A 20,000-nucleotide genomic window follows, 5' to 3' on the forward strand; every position below is an offset into this window, starting at 1 on the left:
ATATATACACATGCACATGTATGTGCATAGTCATCTGTATATGTGAAAAGGTGAAGCACTGAATACAAGAAAGACGGTGATATGGGTGTATTGTTAAAACCGTGTCACCTCTGCAAGTTAGATCTGTGTGTGTGTGTGTGTGTGTGTGTGTGTGTGTGTGTGTGTGTGTGTGTGTGTGTGTGTGTGTGTGTGTGTGTGTGTGTGTGTGTGTGTGTGTGTGTAACAAGTGTGAGGGCTACTTCAAGCCCAGGGGCGGGTGGCTGCAGTGAAGCCCGAACGAGCCCGCCCGATAATCCCGCTGTGCAATGCGGCCTCCTGAGCGGCGGCCGGCTCGTCTAGGTGAGCTGGTGAGGGGCCTCCAGCATCTCCATGAGGAAGGTGTCGATGGGCGTGTCGCCAATCAGCTTGAAGAAGAACAGGTGCTCCAGGCACTTCAGGCCGATGGAGCGCAGCGCCGGCAGACGCAGGAGGAGCTTGGCAAACCTGAGGGAGGAAGCGTACGTGACTGGATCCCTCGACTTCTGCCAATTAGAGCTGTCAAAATTAAATTGAGTAGATTATTCATTTAATCGACAACTTCTTCAACCCATTTGCTCCCAAAAAAAAAACCCATATAAATATGTTTTCTTTTAATTATTAGCATGCTCCCAAAGACGGATTTATACTTTCTTTTATTTATTTATGCTAGAGCATACAGACAACTTTGATGTAGCCTCTGAACTGAAGAGGGACACTTGAAGAATGGCAGTTATTACAAAAACAGCCAGCAGGTGGCAGCAGAGTACAAGTGATCAACCATGTTGCAAAAAGCTCTTTTCCCCAATTGTTTTAAACAGATTTGTGAATAATGATAAAACTTAGCTATAGTCTAATGCTAATTGCTGGAAATGGAAACAGATAGAAACATACTTTTTATTCCTGATGAAAGAAGAGACTCTAATCTAATCCATGTTTTTATAGCAATAGAACAGAATATTCTGTGGGCCTTGCAAAATTTGTCAAAATCCAGTAAAACAGCCAAGAGCGAAGGGGGTTGCTTCAGTGAAGATGGCTGCGAGTGAATGAGTTAATAATCGAGTAATTGTTTGGAGCCATTTTTTAATTAAAATTGTTCAAATCCTCTGACTTCAGCATATCAACAGTAATTGTTTACTGATTTCTGTAGTCCTTCATGAAAGAAGACTTGAGTATCTTCTGTGATTAATAACAAATTAAAAACTTGGATAATACATCAATACCCCCTTCTTTTTAATCAATATACGAATACAAAGTGCAAAAAAAACACCTATCACTGGTTCGTAAACGGTAATCAGGGGGAAAAAATGCTTTTGTAACACACTAATGCCAAATTAAAACTGATCCAATTAGTCGATTTAACTGATTTCTAAAAAATATTCGATATTGACAGCACTACTGCCAATCACACGGCACCTTGTGTCACAGTGGCGCATACCTGCCCTGCTGGTCCGGGTACTTCTGCTTGCAGTAGGTCTCCAGAGACGCGTACACCCTTTCCCTCAGCTGCTCCACCTCGCTGGGGTTGGACAAGCCCTTGGCATCTTCGGTCGAGACGAGAGACGAGAGACGATTTGAGAAATACATCGGCGTGGACGGCAGGTGGTTTCGCGTTTGCTTCCGCGTACCTGGATTGAAGAGGATGATGGCGCGCAGGCAGCCCAGCTCGGTCTTGTCCATCTGCATGTCTCTCATTTTGCTCACCAGCTCCGTCAAAACCCTGCAGGGGAGGAGGAAGAAGAGCGGAGGAAGATGGTCAGAAGAGCAGATTTTCTCATCACTGCCCAATAAAGCCAGTCGTTATAGCGTATTGGACGCCGCACAGAAGGCCGGACGCTCCTGTCCAAAACGTCCCTGATGCGTGATGAAAAGTGCATACAGCAGATTTACATTAGCGCTGAGTGACAACAAGCTTACATTTGATTGGGCAAGAAACAAATCAGTCATGCATATATAAGCAATTAAGGCACTGGAACTCCTTTGACGTGTAGGCAAGGAGAGCGCCAATTCACATTGAAGAAGGAAAAGAAACTTGCAAGGAACTGCTGTGGGCCTCAGCTCACTCCCAGACGCTCACACGACCAACTCCACTCCAGCGTCTGATATGTCACGTGTGTGACTTCCCTCGTACACAAACACACACACTCGCCTACAATATAACTCTCGTGTTCCCGGCATAGCCTGGGACAGATATCTGGCACGAGTGTACCTTTGTGTGTGTGTGTGTGTGTGTGACGTGTACACCAGCATGTGAGACGAAAGCGGAAGTGGCGCTGCCAGGAATGGTGTCGCCGTGTGGTAACATTTGAAGAGGGGGTGTGTAGACTTTTATATCCACTGTGTGTACACAACTCCCTCTCATTGGCTTTCAGTGGTGACAACTTATGTCAGCCAAAGCTACAAAAAAGTAAATTAAAGTCGAAGACGATGACGATGACAAGAGCTTTTAGCACACAAAAAGCACAGCACACATATTTATGTTTATGATCAGACTCGTGGCTTGTGATTTTTCTTTCTCAATGGGTACTGCAGAGGAGGTGTTCAAGGAAAGTGTTTGTGTCGTGGCGTAATTACCTGTCAAATATGGCCCCAACCTCAGCATTGTGCGCCCTGTGTATGCAATCACAATGTGTTATTACAGTGTTATTACACAGTAACATCGCTAGTACACTTGTCTGCGTTTGGGAATTCACCTGGTGTCTAAGACATATTGAAAAGTTTAGTAAATTCACCATGCACATTTGATTTTTGTGGATTTGACACTAGACCAGAGATTCTCAAACTGGGCTCCGTGCACACCTGTAGCTTCGGTGTCCACAAAATAAATATGTTGATGTGCTAAAAATAAATAAATAAATAAACAAGGCTAAGATTACATAAATCTGACAACCATGCATGAAAAGTTTTTTTTAATTAACAGGTGCCCTATTATTTCAGAAAAAAAGGCGTATTCATTAAAAGAACATAACTTTTTTTTTAATGTAAATAACAGTTTTTCCCCCTAAATCTTCAATTGTAATAGAATGAATCTGTATTTTATAATTCACTTGTTTACAAAAATGAACTTCTTCCCTAGGTAAACTCTGACTTTAATAGCATAATATTGTGATTTTTATCTTGGAAAAATCCCACATTATTCCTGTAAGCTAATAACAATGTTTATTTAACATTTCTTTTTTCTCAAAAAATTGTGAATTTGACATCCCCCAAGACATGCAATTTCTTCATTCCTATGGTCATTATATTTAATTAACTTTTGTATTTTTAGGGGGTGTTTGGTCAAATATTTCCCCCATTGGTGTCCCTGGACCCAAAAACTTTGAGAACCCCTGCTCTAGATGTTAAAAATAGAAGCATACAAAGTAAATATTTGCACTTCAGACAAATGTAAAGGTGAAAAATGGCAGACGTTTGTCCATTTTTATATTCAATTTCTTTAGGTCACTCCCACTAAAATCTGCGCCATTTTTGTTTTGGAGCTTGTTTGGAAAAACAGACAAAAAGGACTGTGTAATTAACAGAGAAGCGACACATTGTGATTGGATAGGCAATAATCTGCACAGTGGGTTTTCAGTCAACTAATTATTAAGAAGGGAAACCAGCCAGCCTTTCTGACCAAGACAAATTGATGACGTTAGTAACCATCAGGCAGCCATTCCTTGACTACGCCGAGTGGCCAAAGTGCCTCACTATTGAGTTGTGTGTGCAGAATACGTATTAGTCGCCAGCCTCCCAGCATGGACGCAACACCGAAGCCAGAACGGAAGGAAGCAGCAGCAGCAGCAGCAGCCAAAGGAACACAGCAGGTGCAGCCAGTCACCCTCCTCGACAAGTCATGTGACCCAGATATGTGACAGCGCCGCCAGAAGTGCAGCGTGAAGCCGTCAAGAGTCGAATGCGCGTGTCGGCTTTCAAAGCGGGTGGGAAGCGTCAGGACTGGAGCTACCTGCGAGATACTCTGGGGGACTAAAACTGGTCCAAATGGAGTCTTGGAAAAACGTTGGTAACGAGAAAAGAGACCGAGCCCTTTGCCCTTGGCGTTTGTTAGCTTGAGCTTTTTAACAGCCACAGAGCATTAGCGAAAACATACACATGCCACGAAGGTTAACTTTCGCTAACAAACCCTGGGCTTAGTTTAGATCCGCCCACCCGACATACACAGATCAACAGTTGAGATACATCACTCCAGCAGACTTCCTTGACTTTTCTGGCCTTATTTTGTGGCGTTAGCACAAAAATAAGTGAGTTTTTCGGTGCTAGTCGTCAAAAATGTGATGGCTACCTGTCAAAGATGGCTCCAACGCCGGCGCTGTGAGCACTGCTCCGGTGCACGTGGAGGCCGGTGGCCAGTAAGATTCCGTCCTTCACCGTGATGGAGCGGTGGGAGAAGGAGGCGATCAGTAGCTCATTCCAACCTGGCCACAGGATGTTGAAAGTCTGAACGATTCATCACATTTATCAATGTATTAAAAGTTTCTTTGTCGCGACAATTTCGTTGCATCTTCGAACCTTAACCTTTAGGTAGACATCTGGGTGATGAAACCCACCTGCGCGCAGCAAGATAACCTGATCGTCGAGGGCCAGCTCAGAAAAGTGCGGGATCCTCTTGGCCCACTCCACCAGCGTGAAGAGCTGCTTGTCCGCCGCCTGGCAGATGTTGGTGACGGGGTCGTTGGGCTGAGGAAGAGGAGCGGTAAGGAACATGCGTCGACACCGAACGCCACCATTTCGGTCGGTCGACTCACGGAGCTTCCTCCGGAGCTTCCGTCGGCGTGAAGCTCCGTCTTCTGCTCCACGGCCATCTCTGCCTCCAGAATCTTCTCCACCGGCATCTCCTCGTTGACCACGCTGGTGGACTCTACCTCGCCCTCGCGCTCCTTGTTCCTCTGGCGCTCCTCTTGAACGGCTGGGGAACGGGAGAGCGGGGGTGGGTGGGTGAACGGAGACATTTTATGAGTGTTAAAACCCTTACGTTCCTTTTGGTGCGCAGGCCTTGGCCACCAGGGGGCAGTATCAAGCCGCCGAAAAGACGCAAACGAAGAAGAGTTTCGCAACTAATTGTGCTCGACTGTGAGTATTGATTATCTGTCTACATTGCTCCACACTTTATGTTCACGTAATACAATTTCTTTGTTTTATGTTTGAGTTGAGAGTAAACTTTGGCGTGCCACCATTTAATGCATCTATCTCAATTTTTTGCTCTCAAGTAAAAAAATAAAATAAATAAAAATGTAACACCTGGTATCTCAAAAAGCTCTTAAATCGGGTCATCCAAGGTTTGGCGCCATCTTGTGGCATTTTACGGCATTATAAAAGAAGCTAATACTTGATTATTTGAGTGAATAATGGCGGATAGGTTAATTGGTGATTAATTGGTGATTGTGTGTTGTAAATCCTGAATATGCAGGAGACTACTGCACTTTCCCCCCCCCCAAATTTTAAGAAAAGGAAACCATCCCCGTAGTCCAGGCATGAATACATATGGCTGCCCCTCGCTCGCTCAATCCATCCCACGCAAGCACGCACCCGTCCACCCCCCCGCCCTCTTGTCCTTACATCTGTCGCTCATCTTAGCCACTGCAGAGGGGGAGGGAGAGGGAGGACGAGAGGAAACAAAAAGAGGAGGAGAGGGGGGGGGAAAGGGGGTTAGTGTTTGCAAAGCTGAGCCACCCCCATGTCCCCCCTCTACCACCGCTGCTTGATCCCCCCCGGCAGCCCAAACTCAATCATTTACAACACACACGCTAGTTAGGTCGAGTTTGAGAGTGAAAGTGGACGTGGGGTTTCTTTCATGCCTCTGACTCGGCTCAAATTGGGAGAATCCGTGAAGCGTTGCCGTGGCGACTGAGAAAACGCCATCTGCTAATGAATTTGGGACTCAAAATCTCATTGAGTAGAGATTTAAGTCTTGAAGTTTAAATATGATGGTGACTTGACATAGGAGTAGAATTTGTTTGTGACCACGCTTGCAAAAAAAAATCGCAACAGCAATATTGAGAGGGACACAAAAAAAAATGCAAATCAATAATTTTTCTATTTTTCAGCCCCTCTCTAACTTATTGCATTCAAACAAAAATACATGAAATAAGTGACACGAGATTTATCCTATGTGGGGAAAACACAACTGAGCATTCCGCATTCAATCGTAGTCGCTCCATTTTTTTGGTCCCACTTCTCCTAAGTCACATCAGCCGCAACCTCCTTGGTCCCGGCTTACCTTCTCTCTTCATGCCCATGGCCAGGCACTTCTGGTAGCGGCAGTATTGGCAGCGGTTCCTCTGCCTCTTGTCGACCATGCAGTCCTTGCTGTCCCGACAGGTGTAGGTCAGGTCTTTGCGCACCGTCCGCTTGAAAAAGCCTTTGCAGCCCTCGCAGCTGTACACGCCATAGTGCTTTCCTAACAAAATTTTAAAAAAAAGTCAGATTTGCCAGCTTCTTCAACATCATTTGTTTTTTCCCCAGAAAAAAAAAACAACTCTTCACAACGACGTGTTTGACAAAAACACATAACTAATTACTGACAGATTTTAATTGGTCGTTTATCTCTACGGTGCTGACAGAACGTCACATCCTGTTCCAAAGTTATAAATCGACACGTTTTTTTGTGTGATGAGAGGAAGACAAGAGTATAAGCAGTCGTCACCAGAGGATCGGTCGCCGCAGATGGAACAAAGGCGTTTCTGGGAAAGCATCGGGCCCGGCGGGCTGTGCGCCGACAGCTTCAGACCGATCGGAGGTTTGACGTCATCTGAGCTGCTCACCGTGTGAAGTCCTGACATGGAGACTGTGGAGTTTATCTGAATGAAGTAAAGCAGAAGATGATTCAAAAACTGAGCTAAAAAAAAAAAGTATGTCACTTGATTTAAAATCAGCCCCCAATAGACCAGAACATTTTGAGTAGGTAAAAAATTTATAAAAAAATACAGAAGTCTCAAAACCAAATTTGATCAGAGATATTTATATCCTGGCGACACGACCTTACCTGCGGACTGCTGATGGGACCATAGCCGACCGACGGCGTTCCTGGCAGGCACGGGGAGCCCAGCGAGGAGCTGATGACCGAAAAAGGCGAACCGATGCTACTGATGGGGCTGCTGACGCCGGCGGTGGAGATGGGAGGCAGGGAGGTCATGGAGGCCGCCGCTGACGGTACCAGAGGTGGCGAGCGCTGGCCTGATGGCGGGGAGGACACAGACGAACTGTCCGGACTCCGTGAATCTGGTGACAAGCATTTTAGTTGTGTAAATCAAGAGATTCTCAAACAATCAGACAGCACCTTAGTGTGACAAAAGAGACCATCGGGTGTGAAATATCAAATTTCACTTAATTTTGTTTAATACAAATAAGTATATTTGTTGGATTCTATGCCAGCGACGTATAGTGGGTGGGGAGAACAATTACATATTTGTCCACTAGATGGCAGAATGTATTGCTAATTTAGTACACAAGACTCCCAAAGGAGGACCAATAACAAAATACAAATTATCTATTTTCGGTACTGCTTGTCATCATTGGCATCCTGGATGAGCTGACTATCCTCTCTCAATATATTTTTAACAAACTATCAATAAATTAATCTGCACCATAAACAACATAATTATTATTATATATATATATATATATATATTTTTTTTTTACAATTACAAAACAAGAATAAAACAACTCAGAGCTTTCATATTTCCATCTGCTAGCCACGCTGCCCACAACCACTAGGGAGAATACTTGGATAATGATTGGGAGTTTGCGGTGACATGCTAAGACGTTAACCAGCATCCATTAGACATCGCTTCAACATCAAGGCAGCCTTTGATTTGTCAAAAAAGACAATAGTGCATAAACATTATTATTTTTTCTTTATTTTAGTCTATTCAGACAGCAGTTTGACAAGGCTTGATTGCATCCAAAAACATTCTTGGACCTTGAGTGGGGGGGAAAAAGGGGGATCCGTTTCTACATGGGGTGCGGGGCACTTTTGTTGCGACTGACCATGCTTTGATTCTCACCTCGACTGTCTCCCATGGTGCTGCCGTCTTCGGCGGGGAGTTCCCCGGGAATCACTGGCCGCTGCACACCGTCGAGCCTTGCGTCTTTTACAGCCCGCCGTCAAACACGAGACCGCGGACTGCGGCCCGGGCCGGAGCTGCTTTAGGGGGGGGGAGACCAAAAACGGCTCTGAAATGCCAACACGTGCAAAGCGAAAATGTATTAGCTGTCAAAGGGAAGCTACAGTAGAAAATAAATGAAGTAAAACAGCAATGAGCGTCTTTCGAACGCAGCGGTGTAGTCAGTGTTCATGTCCAAGACACGAGCAGTGTGTATTTGCTGAATTTGTTGTCTTTTGAAATAAACATTTCGAAAACAGACAGCTGTTCGGCAGACGCCAGCTTGTCTCATGCAGGGAACCAAAATATGCTAAAGCGGCATTAATTATGCAGGAAACGCTTTTAGGCGACTCGCTATGATTTGCAGTGTTTGTTTTGGCAGCCATGAATAATAATAATAATACAGCGAACATTTATTTACTATGTTTAGTTGGAGCTAACGTTCACGTAGCTTCCACATTAGCTCGCACTTCGAACGTCTTTACCTTCTGCCTGTACAAACCTTTCCTTATAAACGGTGGGCAGAAAACACGGATAAAATGTGCACTGTCTTGTATGTGACGCCATAATTCCCCCAAAATGCGCGTTTGCCGTCCAAAGTTGGCATAGCTAGCGAGGTGCTAACCCATGCTAGCTGTGCTAGCCAGGGGCTAACAGTGTAGCCGACTTAGCTAAGAAGCTAACTCGGAAGCTCAAGTGTTTGCGTCGCAAACATCAGGGAGGGCGAATGTCGCAAATTGGGCAAAAATAAATGCGGATTACTGACGTTTAGCGGCGTAGCTTCCTCGCATGAATCGATGTTGCTGACTAGGCCCCGAGTGTCTGTCTGCCCCCCCCCCCCCCCCCCACCCCGCCTCACCGCCACCTCCAGCGCAGCGCACACACGCATACACTTTGGCCCGCAGACAGCCCACCCTCCCCCCGCCAGGATGAAAACACGGTGACGGCGGTGCTGGAGCCTCAATTGCACTGCTGGCTGCAGCTTCCCAATCCAAACAACAACGGTTGTTTCATTTCGTTCTGTGACCTCAGCTCGTCACTTTAAACACATCTCAAATCCTCTTTTCTCACTGAGATGAATGGAACTGCCATCAATTCGTTCTAGCCTTCAACCCCGAAAGCGACAACAAAAGTAGCCTATTGTGTGTAAGATAGCACTGCATAATATTTTAATTTACAAAAACATGCATTAATGACCAGGGATGGGCAAGTACTGATACTCTACTGTTGGCTGTTGTCTCCCTGCACCTGACTTGTGAGCATGCGTGTGTGTTGTCATGCTGACTCATGTCACTGACCGGAGAGGTCAAGAGGTCAAAACAAGTGAACTTAAGTTGCCGCAGAGGTTACTTTAGGCCACCGGAGAGCTTTGAGCGATTTTATTGACAAACAGAGGAAAGGATCGATGGAGGAGAAGACTCAGAAGGTGGAGAGAAATTCTGCGATGTTTGTAATATAATCAATGAAGCATATTCACATTCAATATTTGCACAGAGTCGGTGAAAGCATGTTTATTTTGTGGCATTACATCAGTTATTGATTGCCCTTAACCAAAAGTGTGTCTCAAATCTCAGTCAATTCCAAAATGAATCCTCTCATATTTATTATTCTCACTTATGAATACATTTCTGCACTTTATTTATTGAAAGTAATATAAGAAAATATTTTAGTGCCAAAGCGGCAACAAATTTATTTACTTTTCGTCTGCCTGTGTATTTTTGTCTGATATATATATATATATATTATTATTATTATTATTATTATTTATTTATTTATTTTCACCAGGGATGAAACAATGAAATTCACTTTTGTAGTTTGTGTAAAAAATGATGAATCGGTCCAATCTAATACGAGGTTGGACTGACCATTGATGGTTGATTTGAAAAAAGTGCTGAAGTTTCAGAACTCATATAAAGAAGACAAGAAATTAGGTTAAATGCCAACATCCAATGAGATCCAATTAATGATTTTACAAATGTAATAATATCATAACATGTACCAAACTGAGTGTCGTTCCTAATATTTTGACCCTCTCATGCTGCTGAAACATGTATTGGAACTTGTCAGGAGTGTCTCCAATAAATTAGCATTAGCATTAGCGCTGGTTGGCAGCAGTCAAACTGAAAATGTAGCAGAAAAAGCACAATAAAGTTTGTGTTTATTGTAATACCGGAAAAATATGATGTAACATTAATGAAAGACAACACATTTCGTAAAGATGAACCTGTTTTTATTTGGTCAAAACATTACCATTTTGTGGAATCAACCACAAAAACAATAAGCAAGTTAATTCTTCAGATAGATAGATAGACCAAAAATAAATATATAATGTAGCTTCATAAATTCATAGTTTTAATGAATGAAATCAGATTTTTCTTATCTGACTGGAGATTTAATTTTATTTTTTTAATGCCCGACTGTTCCTCCAGTATGACAGACTCGATGTTAGTGTGTGTTATTGTGTATGCATGTGTGTGTGTTTGAGTACGTGAGTGTGAGTGCTGCGTGAGGGATTAGCTGCAGTGTGTGTCCACTAGTGATTAGCCTGGTCAGTGGGCCTGTTGTGCATTCACCCCTGGCCATTAGCATATTAATGCTCTCTCGCTCTTGATCCCCCCCCCACCCCCACCCACCCACCACCCCCCATCTTCACCAACCCCCACCAGCCCCCCCCCCCCCCCCCCCGTGCCCCGCTCTTTCTCTATACATATTTCCCACACTGACTTGTCACTTCCTGCAGCTCCCATCTATAAATCTCACCCGTTGCTTACGAACCGGCCGAGCGTATTTCGGAGGTACTCGTTTTCCCTCCAAAATGTTCCCTCCTCCTCCGCGATCTTTGCCTCCTTTTTCATCCCTGTGAGGAAAACGCACACACAGGCAAATTTAACGAACGCAGAGTAAACACCCGCGACAACACATCCAGTGCCGATTGAGCGCGTCCTGGTCCAAAACGTGAGCAAAGCGGATGCCTTCAAGCTGCTTCCTCAAAGGGGACAGCCCCTCGTCCCAACGCAGATTCTCGACTTTGGAACAAGCCGCCCAACAAAATCAGACATAAAAACTCATGACATGTGAAAACTCACTTTTAATGACCGGCTTTTTTAATGTGATGTCGTCTTCTCCCTCACTTTTTTTTTTTAAACCAATCCGCTGTCCTGTTGTTCAGTTCAACATCCGCCATTTCCCCAACGCATCCCTCGTCGACAGGTGAGAGGTCAGGGGCGTGATGTCCATCCACAACTCCTGGTTTCATCAAGGCAGACGCAAGAATTGCGTTTGGACAATCAGCTCCGGACCCCCCCGTCATTATTTCGCTCTCGGCCGGTGGTCCGCGTGGCTCGTCCCGAATAGTCCCTTTTGTGATGAAGACCTTTGGCCTGTTGTGCCGCAGGTCAGCGCATACGGCTGCATATGAAGAGGAGGGAGCAGGAGAAAGTGAGAAGAAAAGACCCCTAAACTCGTTCTGTGTGTGGGTGACACCACGGTGAAGAGAGGGGGGTCACCGCCCGGGGGCGGGGGGGGGGGGGGGGGCGTGCCGGGCTCCAAAAGGAACACGTCAACGAAAACAAAAAGCCCGCGATGATAACTCAGCACATCAGGATGAGCACACGAGCGGCAGTGCAAGTGAAGACAGTGCGGGGCAAGTGGGCTGGAAGTTGGGGGGGGGGGGGGTAATGTTGACGCGCAAATGTAAAAAAAGTAAAGCTCATGTTCACTTTCTCGGCTCGGCGTTTTCTCCTTTCTCTTTATCCAAACGATGCGGCCTTTGGTGAGGCCGGGCCTATTCATGGGAACCCCATGTGCCGTGCCCACCATTGAGGCGCAGAGCAGCATGGCCACAAAAGGATGCCAGAGCCCTCCCAGAGCCCCCCCAACAGCTCACTGAGACGCGTGGGATTTCTTCCCTCGATCCCGTGCTCGCACGACGGAGCGTCTAGCAACTTGAAAAGTTTCTCATCAAGTTTTCTGACGCTGAAGGCCCGAGCTCGTCTTTTCCGCGTCATCTCCAGATGCGCAAACCTGCGCGTCAAATCGACTCCCATTTCACACATTGAAAACAACTGCACGTGCACCGTGCGCTAAAAAGCTCAAGAAGGTGAAACGCGGGATGAGGAATTACCTCCAAGAGGCACTCCGGTACTTTGGTGTCTCCATCCTCTCCCCGTGGCTCGCTCGCTCACTCCTCGCCGAAAGCCTGACCACGCCGGTCCCGCTCCTCCATCTTTCACCTTCTCCGCCTCTTCCACCTCTGGTCCCGCGTCCTTCTTCCTCTCCTTCTTCAACCCTCTGTGTCCGGACCCCACGCCCCCCATCGTCTCCCCTCGCCCACCCCCCCCCACCTCCGCCTTTACAATTCCGTGGCCCTTCTCCCGGTTTTCCCCGCCCTCTCCCGCTCTCTTTCTCGCTCTCCCTTTCAGTCCTCGCCCGTCTCTGCCTCGCTCGCTCGCTCCCTCTCCTCATTTCATGCAGCGCTGGGGTTACCTAAGAGACTGGGCCTCAATGGAGAAAATCTCCTTTGGTACAATGAAGTGGGTGAGAGGCAGAGAGGATGGGGGGGGGGGGTACGGGGAGGAGGGTTGGGGTGGTCGGGAAAGTAGTAGGATGCAGATGCATGCAGAGATGTAAGATATGAAATGCACATATGTGAGTAAATGGTTTTGCTTGTGTGATTTTGCTTCATGGCGGCCACGACCCCCCCCCCCCCTCCGAAAAAGCATTAGGACACCCACCCACCCACCTGCTCCTCACCCAGTTTACTTGAGAGAAACCAAAAACGCAAGACAATAAAGTCATACTTTTTGCAATAACAGCAAAATACTGCTGGAATGGAGAGTGCGGTTGGTGGTATGCATGGTGAGCAGTGACGATGAGTGTTTTGCCAGTGTTTCTCTTCCTCTGGAGCGTTTGGGGCTATTAAGCCGCCGTAATGACGCCAGCCCTCTTTAAACTGTCCTCTCGTGGCTCGTTTGGAGCTTTTGGAGGTTAGTTACTGATTAGCACCAAAACTGTCGCACTTCATTTTGTGGCGGCCACCTTATTGAGCTCCTCGGCTGTGCTATTCAGTTTGTCGTTTGTCTCTGAGTTTGCAAACACAGCCCCCCGTTGCTCTTCTCTGTGTCTTTACAGCTACCAACCTCCTCCCACCGCACCCCCCCACCCCCGCCCCACCCAGGCCCCCGCTTCTTCTCATCGGAGGATGTGAGAAAACAATAGGGATAATAACAGTACAGAGATAATTAACGGCACACGCACGGAGTTAGCGCTTTCCTACACGCTGGGACGCAAATAGCAGCAGTGTGAAATGGGATCCGAACATGGCTATTTTTAACATGCTTGCTTACAGTGGTTATAAAAAGTCCACACACCCCTGTTCGAATGCCAGGTTTTTGTAGACAAAGATGAATAGCTTTAAATCATTATAATCTGTACAATTTAATCTTTTTTCAAGATGGGAAGTAAAAATAAACAATTGTGATAAGCTGGTTGCATATATATGCACACCCTTTTATTAGTGGGATGTAAATGCATTAGCCAAAAAGTTCAAACTTGGTTCCATTGCACTAGAACAAAATCTTCCAGGGAAAATATGTCCTGGTCCAATTAAAGCAAACTTCTTATTATCATCATCACCTATTTATTTTCACTCGTTGTCTAAAAAACTTCCATACAGTCAATCTTGGGGCAACATATTGATGCACGGCTCCTACAGAATAAAGAAAGAGGCAGCTTTGAATTTGTTTTCAAACTATTTTCAACATTTGAAATTGGTCAATAATGCATAAAAATGAGAGATGCCGTGGGGACAGAACAAAAGCTTCGATTTGTGAATTTTTTTTAGAATGACCATATCTGGACGCACGTGTTCCCGCTACAACAATGTACAACATATTGAGTCCTTCAAGACTGGACTTGCTTGATTTATTTATTTATTTTTTGCCACAGTGACTTGTACTTGTAACTTGAAGGTAAATACTTGCAACTTATGTGATTCCCTTCCACCTCAGGTGTGCCAAGACGCCAGGATCTCGGCCCTAATGGCTTCATCGGGCCTCAGTACACGGGCCCCCGCTGATCCGAGGTGATGAGGGGGTGTTCAAATGTGGCTTTGGGGAGTGTGGATGGGTGCATGTGTGTATAAGTATGTGCATGCGTGTGTGTGCAGAGGGGGTGGGATACTGAGTGGGTGTGTGTGGGGGGGGGGGGCTTAAGGCAGATTGTCCATGGTGGCCCCCCCCCTCAAAAAAAGTGTAGGCTCTGAATGAAGTTATTTCCAGGCCTCTGTCCATCTGTTACCGTGGCAGCAGCAGTGAGCAAGGTGTTGCCATGGCGCACTGGACACAAAAAGGCGTGGCGTGGGAACGGGTCCAGGGGTCAGGAGTAAGGGTCAGCGGGTCAAGGGTCACAGGCAGCTGGACAGCACACAAGAGGAGGCTGGGGTGAGAAAAGAAGGAGGGAAGAGAGGCTCCCCCCCCCCCCCCCCCCCGCTAGCCTTTTTTCTTTCAGACGTCCGAGGAGTGGACGCCGCTGGATGTTAACATTGAACTGATAAAATGAGTGTGTGTGTGTGTGTGTGTGTGTGTGTGTGTGTGTGCGTGTGTATGGGGGTTCCCAAGGTGAAAGGGGCCCCAAAACGGAGCTTTGCGAGGCTCCCCTGCATTAGCCGGCGGCGGCTAATCGTAGGCCGCATTTGCCAGCCAATTGACTGCCATGCATACACGCCACCATTGAGGGCATGGCGGAGGGTCTGTGTGCCTGTGTGGCCCCCGCCTGCACTTTGGCCGCATAAGTGATACCCAAAGAAGACAAAAGGCCGCTTCATTCCACTCGTTTTGAGCTGCAACAATACGCCAATGAATCAATAGGTGACTAAACGCTGCGATACTTTACATTTATAATGTCTCAAATTCATTCATCATGGTTCTTGCCAGACAATCTGAACCAAAATTTAGTTAGCTCAGGCATATATTACATTCCAATGAACAAAAATGGGGCTACCAATACTCTCCTCCAATGAACGTCAAAAAAAGCCACTGAAAAAACTCAAAACAGTCCACAGCGGGCTCGCACGGCACACAATGAACAGTAAATGACAAAAAAAAAGTTGGAAGAGGGAGAAATTAGCAGAGCTCTTGTAATACATTCCTAGGAAATCACAATGCCTCATCACGGGCAAATGAAATAATTGAAATGTCCAGCTGCCCCCGTGGCCAAGCGAAACAGACAGGAGACGGTGAAGCACATCAGCGGATAACACGTTATGACAACGTGGATAACAACGCACTTACACACACACACGCACACACACACACACAATATGTAAACACACACACACAGGTCCCCTTTGGACTTTAATAGCTCGTTGCCAAGATGAAGCGGGCTCAGCATCCCCTGCTCGTCGGAGGCCGCAGTAATAGGATTAGGAGCGGGCCAAGTCCAACGCTCCGTTTGACACCTTTTGTCCGGCCGCCCCGAGACGCAGATCACAGCCATGGCGAGCGGGACAAAGGCCTTTGAGCAAATTGTGTTGTCGCTACAAATGCGTCCTGATGGGAGAACGGCCAGCCGCAGGTTCCACGGCACATCAAATTAACGCTAATTGTTGATGGCTCAATCCACTTTCTGGGGGGAGCCAGGGCAAGAAATGACGTCTTTTCACATTTTCACAAGTCAAAAATATGTTCAATATGTCCCACGAGCATAAACATGGTATTCTGATTCATAATTCATTTGTGGAATATGAATTCAGCAGAAAAAATCACCCGTTTTTTTCCATCTCAGGGGGCGGCCATTTTGCCTTTTACTGCCACTTGCTGTCGACTGAAAATGACGTCATCATGCGAATGTCACATGACCAAACTCAAAAACCAGGTGAGCCATGACAGTTGTTACCTGACTGTAATGTCATTTTTTTGCCGCCCCTTGAGATAGATAGATAGATTTTTCTTAATTCATATTCCACAAACGCAATATTAATCAAAATACAGAAGAATTACACAACCAGTAAACTGCAGTAATAGTCGCCATTTTTTGCAGAGGATAAAGAATATATGCTTGTGAGTATTGTTTAATTGTCGTTTTTTTCATTTTTTTTTAGCTTATAGCAGAAATTAGGTTCCAGTTTCAAATCTGTGCTCCACGTGTTATGTTGCTCAGTGCACGTGTGTCATCTCTGTCACTTTGAACCTCGCCTCTCTGACTCTTGGCAGGAAGCGCAGGAGCTCATAAAACTCCTTTGGGTGGTTCTCCCACAGTGCACTGGGGCTGGGGAGAGCACAGAGAATCTCTGTGTGAAGTCCCATCGCGTGACGGGACGCGAGGACGCCACCGGGAATGTCAATGGTCCCGCTCGAACCGAGCCGCCACCTGTTGCGTCAAAGTATCATCATGGTGGAGTGGAGGGGAAGGCAAAGTGTGGCGTGCAGTCCACATATGGCCCACCAAGGAGTTGCGTTGTCAAGGTCCCTGGAATATTTTTTGCATTATTTAAGTCATAAAATGTATTCATGAAAATGTATTCATTTGTTTTCATTTATCTAATTAAAATAATAGAGTTGATAATTGATTTATTGTTAATAATAACATAAAAATAAATAAATATAAATTATATTAAAATCATATTGTATTTATAATAAAAATAATTAAAATAAAATAATAATAGTCAAATGAATACATTTACATAAACCTGTACATTTTTGTATCATTAAAAACGAGAAGCAATTATTTTATTATCCAAATAAGCTATTGCATACAATGTATTTGGCATACATTTTACTTTTAACAAGTAACTGCAATGAGATAAATGTATTTGAGCAACTGTAACTAAATAACTAAATCTAAAACATGTTAACTAAGTTACTGTGACACTCACTGTAACTAACTAAAGCAAATTAAGTTTTAAAAAAATGTCAGGAAAAGCCTATTAGATATATATTAGATATTATATCGGTGGTGTGTACTGACTCCTGTGTAGCGGCTTGATTGTGATTGGTTAACAGCCACATCCTCAGTTATAAGAGGGTGTGCACACTTGTGCAAACATTTTTTTTTTTCTACTTCCCCTTTTGAACATATTATTCGAAAAATATGGTAAGTTGTAAAGTTACAACTTTAGTTAAAGTTAACTTAAGGGTGGAAAAACTTTATTTTTACCACACACAAAAACGCATTTCAACAGGGGTGTGTAGACTTTTTATATCCACTGTTATTATATAGATTCATTTGACACATAAAATAATTTGGATTTTTTTCCCCCCCTAATGTAATATTAAAATTTTTTAGATGAAAAAACAAAATCAGCAACTGTACTGTCATTAAAACTATGAAAAAAATGATGTCATGAAAAATGTCACTGTGTGTAATAAAAACAAGCTTCCCACCATATTAGTTTATTATTTATTCTTACCTTATTGAACAAGCTCCTATACTATGCTAATGCATTTATGTACTACATTGATGTGTAATAAAACGAGCTAAAGCATGACGTGATATAAAATGTTTAACTTACTCATGTTCATTCTCTATAATAATAAAAAAAAAAAAGAACAACACATAGATTAATCAATACACACGTTTTGAAAAAAAAAAAAGGAGGGAAGTTGCGTGTTGAGTGAATGCATGTAGACGGTTATGCAAAAATCCCCGTTTACCTTGAACTCCACTCATCCCGTCTCTGGGGCGGAGTCAGGTATTGTCGCCGGGCCTGACAGGGTCAGGCGGGGGCGAGAGGGGGCGCAGGGACAGCGGGGAGCCACCCACCCTCACCTCCCACCCCCCGGGGTCGGGGGCCGCTGCCCTCGTAGGGGGGGTGGGGGGGGCATAGAATGGGGGGGCCAGCGAGGTATTGGCAGATTTTTGTGGGGTGCAGATGCTCAATATGCAGATGTCTAATCGAATTGTGCGGCCATGAATTGGTTGCCCCTCTGATTTGCATGAGGACAATCCCCAACGGCGGCTCGGGGGTCAGCGCGGACCCCCGGACCAAATGAGCAGCCGGCTGCAGACGCCCCTCCAGGACGTGTGAACTTGAAGTAGACTTTACTCAACAACAAAGATTATTGATTGATGCCAATGTCTGTGAGTCTGTCTGGGAGCTCGTCTGACATCTGTCCTTCCCGGGAAGATGTTTCCCAAAGTGAGAAAAAAAACGTTTGAGGTCAGGAGAACCTCGTGGTGGGCGGCCACAATTTTACAGAACAGCTTGGTGTCGTTATTTCAACATCCAAGTGGCTAGCCCGGTGGGATAGAAGATTCTGGCCACCGAAGACTTGAAGCGGGTATAATTCTGTGGCTCAAATATGAAAAGATGAAGGATTTACAACCTTAAGTGTCATATTTGTTCCATTAAATTATATGAATTAATTCCCATCTATCTGTTCTTTTAATTTTGTAGTACTGTATTTCTCTTGGCTTCTTTGCTTCCAGCATATGAAGGTGGATGTTATGGTTTTTGACCAATCAGATTTCAGCCTCTATGTGTTGCCATGTCAATCTAATCTGCCTCGGAACGTCAGAAACAGTAGTGCTGGCTGGGCTACGTAATTGTATTAGCAACCTAACTATTTTTTTTAACCAGTCAGATTTGAAATTCATCCTCACATGACCAGCCAATGGCATTAGCGTTTGCCCCTCCGCTGATTGGTCAGAGCGCGCCCCTGATAGAATTAAACGTTAAACGTTTTTCAATAAATCTTCTTCAATAATGGAATTACATGAAAAAACAGCTAAATGAATGCAACAAATGCAAATTGCAATGCTGCTGACTGACAAGTAATACAAAACTTCCTTGGCAAACTAAAACACACGCACATAAACATACAACAAGTATAAGGAAATACTGTGTCTCTTTATTCAAACACATTTCTTTAGTTCCACATCACACTTTCATTCTCAGAAATACAATCATGAAAGCCTTTATACTTTCATCTGTGTAAGGGGATGAAATTTTTATTTAATTTTTATTAAATTTTTATTTATAATTTTATTTTTATTTTATTTTTATTTTATTTTTATTTTATTTAATTTTTATTTAATTTTTATTTTATTTTTATTTTATTTTTATTTTATTTTTATTTTATTTTTATTTTATTTTTATTTTTATTTTTATTTTTATTTTATTTTTATTTTATTGTATTTTATTTTATTTAATTTTTATTTAATTTTTATTTTATTTTATTTAATTTTTATTTTAATTTTATTTTTATTTTATTTTATTTTTATTTTATTTTTATTTTATTTTTATTTTATTTTTATTTTATTTTTATTTTATTTTTATTTTATTTTTATTTTATTTTTATTTTATTTTTATTTTATTTTTATTTTATTTTTATTTTATTTTTATTTTATTTTTATTTTTATTTTTATTTTATTTTTATTTTTATTTTTTTTATTTTATTTAATTTTTAATAAATTAAAAATAAAAAATAATTTTATTTTTATTTTATTTTTATTTTATTTTTATTTTATTTTATTTTATTTTTATTTTATTTTTATTTTATTTTTATTTTATTTTTATTTTATTTTTATTTTATTTTTATTTTATTTTTATTTTATTTTTATTTTATTTTTATTTTATTTTTATTTTATTTTTATTTTTATTTTTATTTTATTTTTATTTTATTTTTATTTTATTTTATTTTTATTTTATTTTTATTTTATTTTATTTAATTTTTATTTTTATTTTATTTTTATTTTATTGTATTTTATTTTATTTAATTTTTATTTTAATTTTATTTTTATTTTTATTTTATTTTTTATTTTTTATTTTATTTTATTGTATTTTTATTTTATTTTTATTTTATTTTATTTAATTTTTATTTAATTTTTATTTAATTTTTATTTTTATTTAATTTTTATTTAATTTTTATTTTTATTTTATTTTTA

The 20,000-nt window shown here is 43.0% G+C and overlaps 2 protein-coding genes across 13 annotated transcripts in view; one reads left to right on the plus strand and one right to left on the minus strand.

Moving 5' to 3' along the window:
* The window catches only part of rxrba (retinoid x receptor, beta a), a 14,435-nt gene extending 2,051 nt beyond the window's left edge, over positions 1-12,384 (minus strand). Inside the window, exons 1-13 of one of the 12 annotated variants that reach the window (XM_086062473.1) lie at positions 12,241-12,384; positions 8,019-8,155; positions 6,998-7,233; positions 6,659-6,812; positions 6,233-6,412; positions 5,572-5,592; positions 4,761-4,921; positions 4,563-4,692; positions 4,298-4,430; positions 2,590-2,625; positions 1,644-1,735; positions 1,454-1,559; positions 1-534 (exon numbers count right to left, since the gene is read on the minus strand). The exon at positions 1-534 is cut by the window's left edge and continues 2,051 nt beyond it. In XM_086062473.1, the coding sequence (XP_085918599.1) occupies positions 336-534; positions 1,454-1,559; positions 1,644-1,735; positions 2,590-2,625; positions 4,298-4,430; positions 4,563-4,692; positions 4,761-4,921; positions 5,572-5,592; positions 6,233-6,412; positions 6,659-6,812; positions 6,998-7,233; positions 8,019-8,034 (1,464 nt within the window). In that variant the 5' untranslated portion in view covers positions 8,035-8,155; positions 12,241-12,384 and the 3' untranslated portion in view covers positions 1-335. Of the gene's footprint in view, positions 535-1,453; positions 1,560-1,643; positions 1,736-2,589; positions 2,626-4,297; positions 4,431-4,562; positions 4,693-4,760; positions 4,922-5,571; positions 5,593-6,232; positions 6,413-6,658; positions 6,813-6,997; positions 7,234-8,018; positions 8,188-8,619; positions 8,844-8,883; positions 8,968-12,240 lie in introns of those variants that run through there. The other 11 variants (XM_086062472.1, XM_086062469.1, XM_086062471.1 and 8 more) reach the window with 11 other exon arrangements.
* A 5,804-nt stretch (positions 12,385-18,188) lies between these two features.
* LOC147157488 (peroxisomal ATPase PEX1-like) overlaps positions 18,189-20,000 on the plus strand; it is a 6,730-nt gene continuing 4,918 nt past the window's right edge. Inside the window, exon 1 of the mRNA XM_086063315.1 lies at positions 18,189-18,252. Within this exon, the coding sequence (XP_085919441.1) occupies positions 18,189-18,252 (64 nt within the window). The remainder of the gene's footprint in view (positions 18,253-20,000) is intronic.

The sequence above is a fragment of the Leptonotus elevatus genome, chromosome 19 (assembly GCF_054856555.1).
Source record: "Leptonotus elevatus isolate MCC_2025b chromosome 19, RoL_Lele_1.0, whole genome shotgun sequence".
Classification (NCBI taxonomy): domain Eukaryota; kingdom Metazoa; phylum Chordata; class Actinopteri; order Syngnathiformes; family Syngnathidae; genus Leptonotus; species Leptonotus elevatus.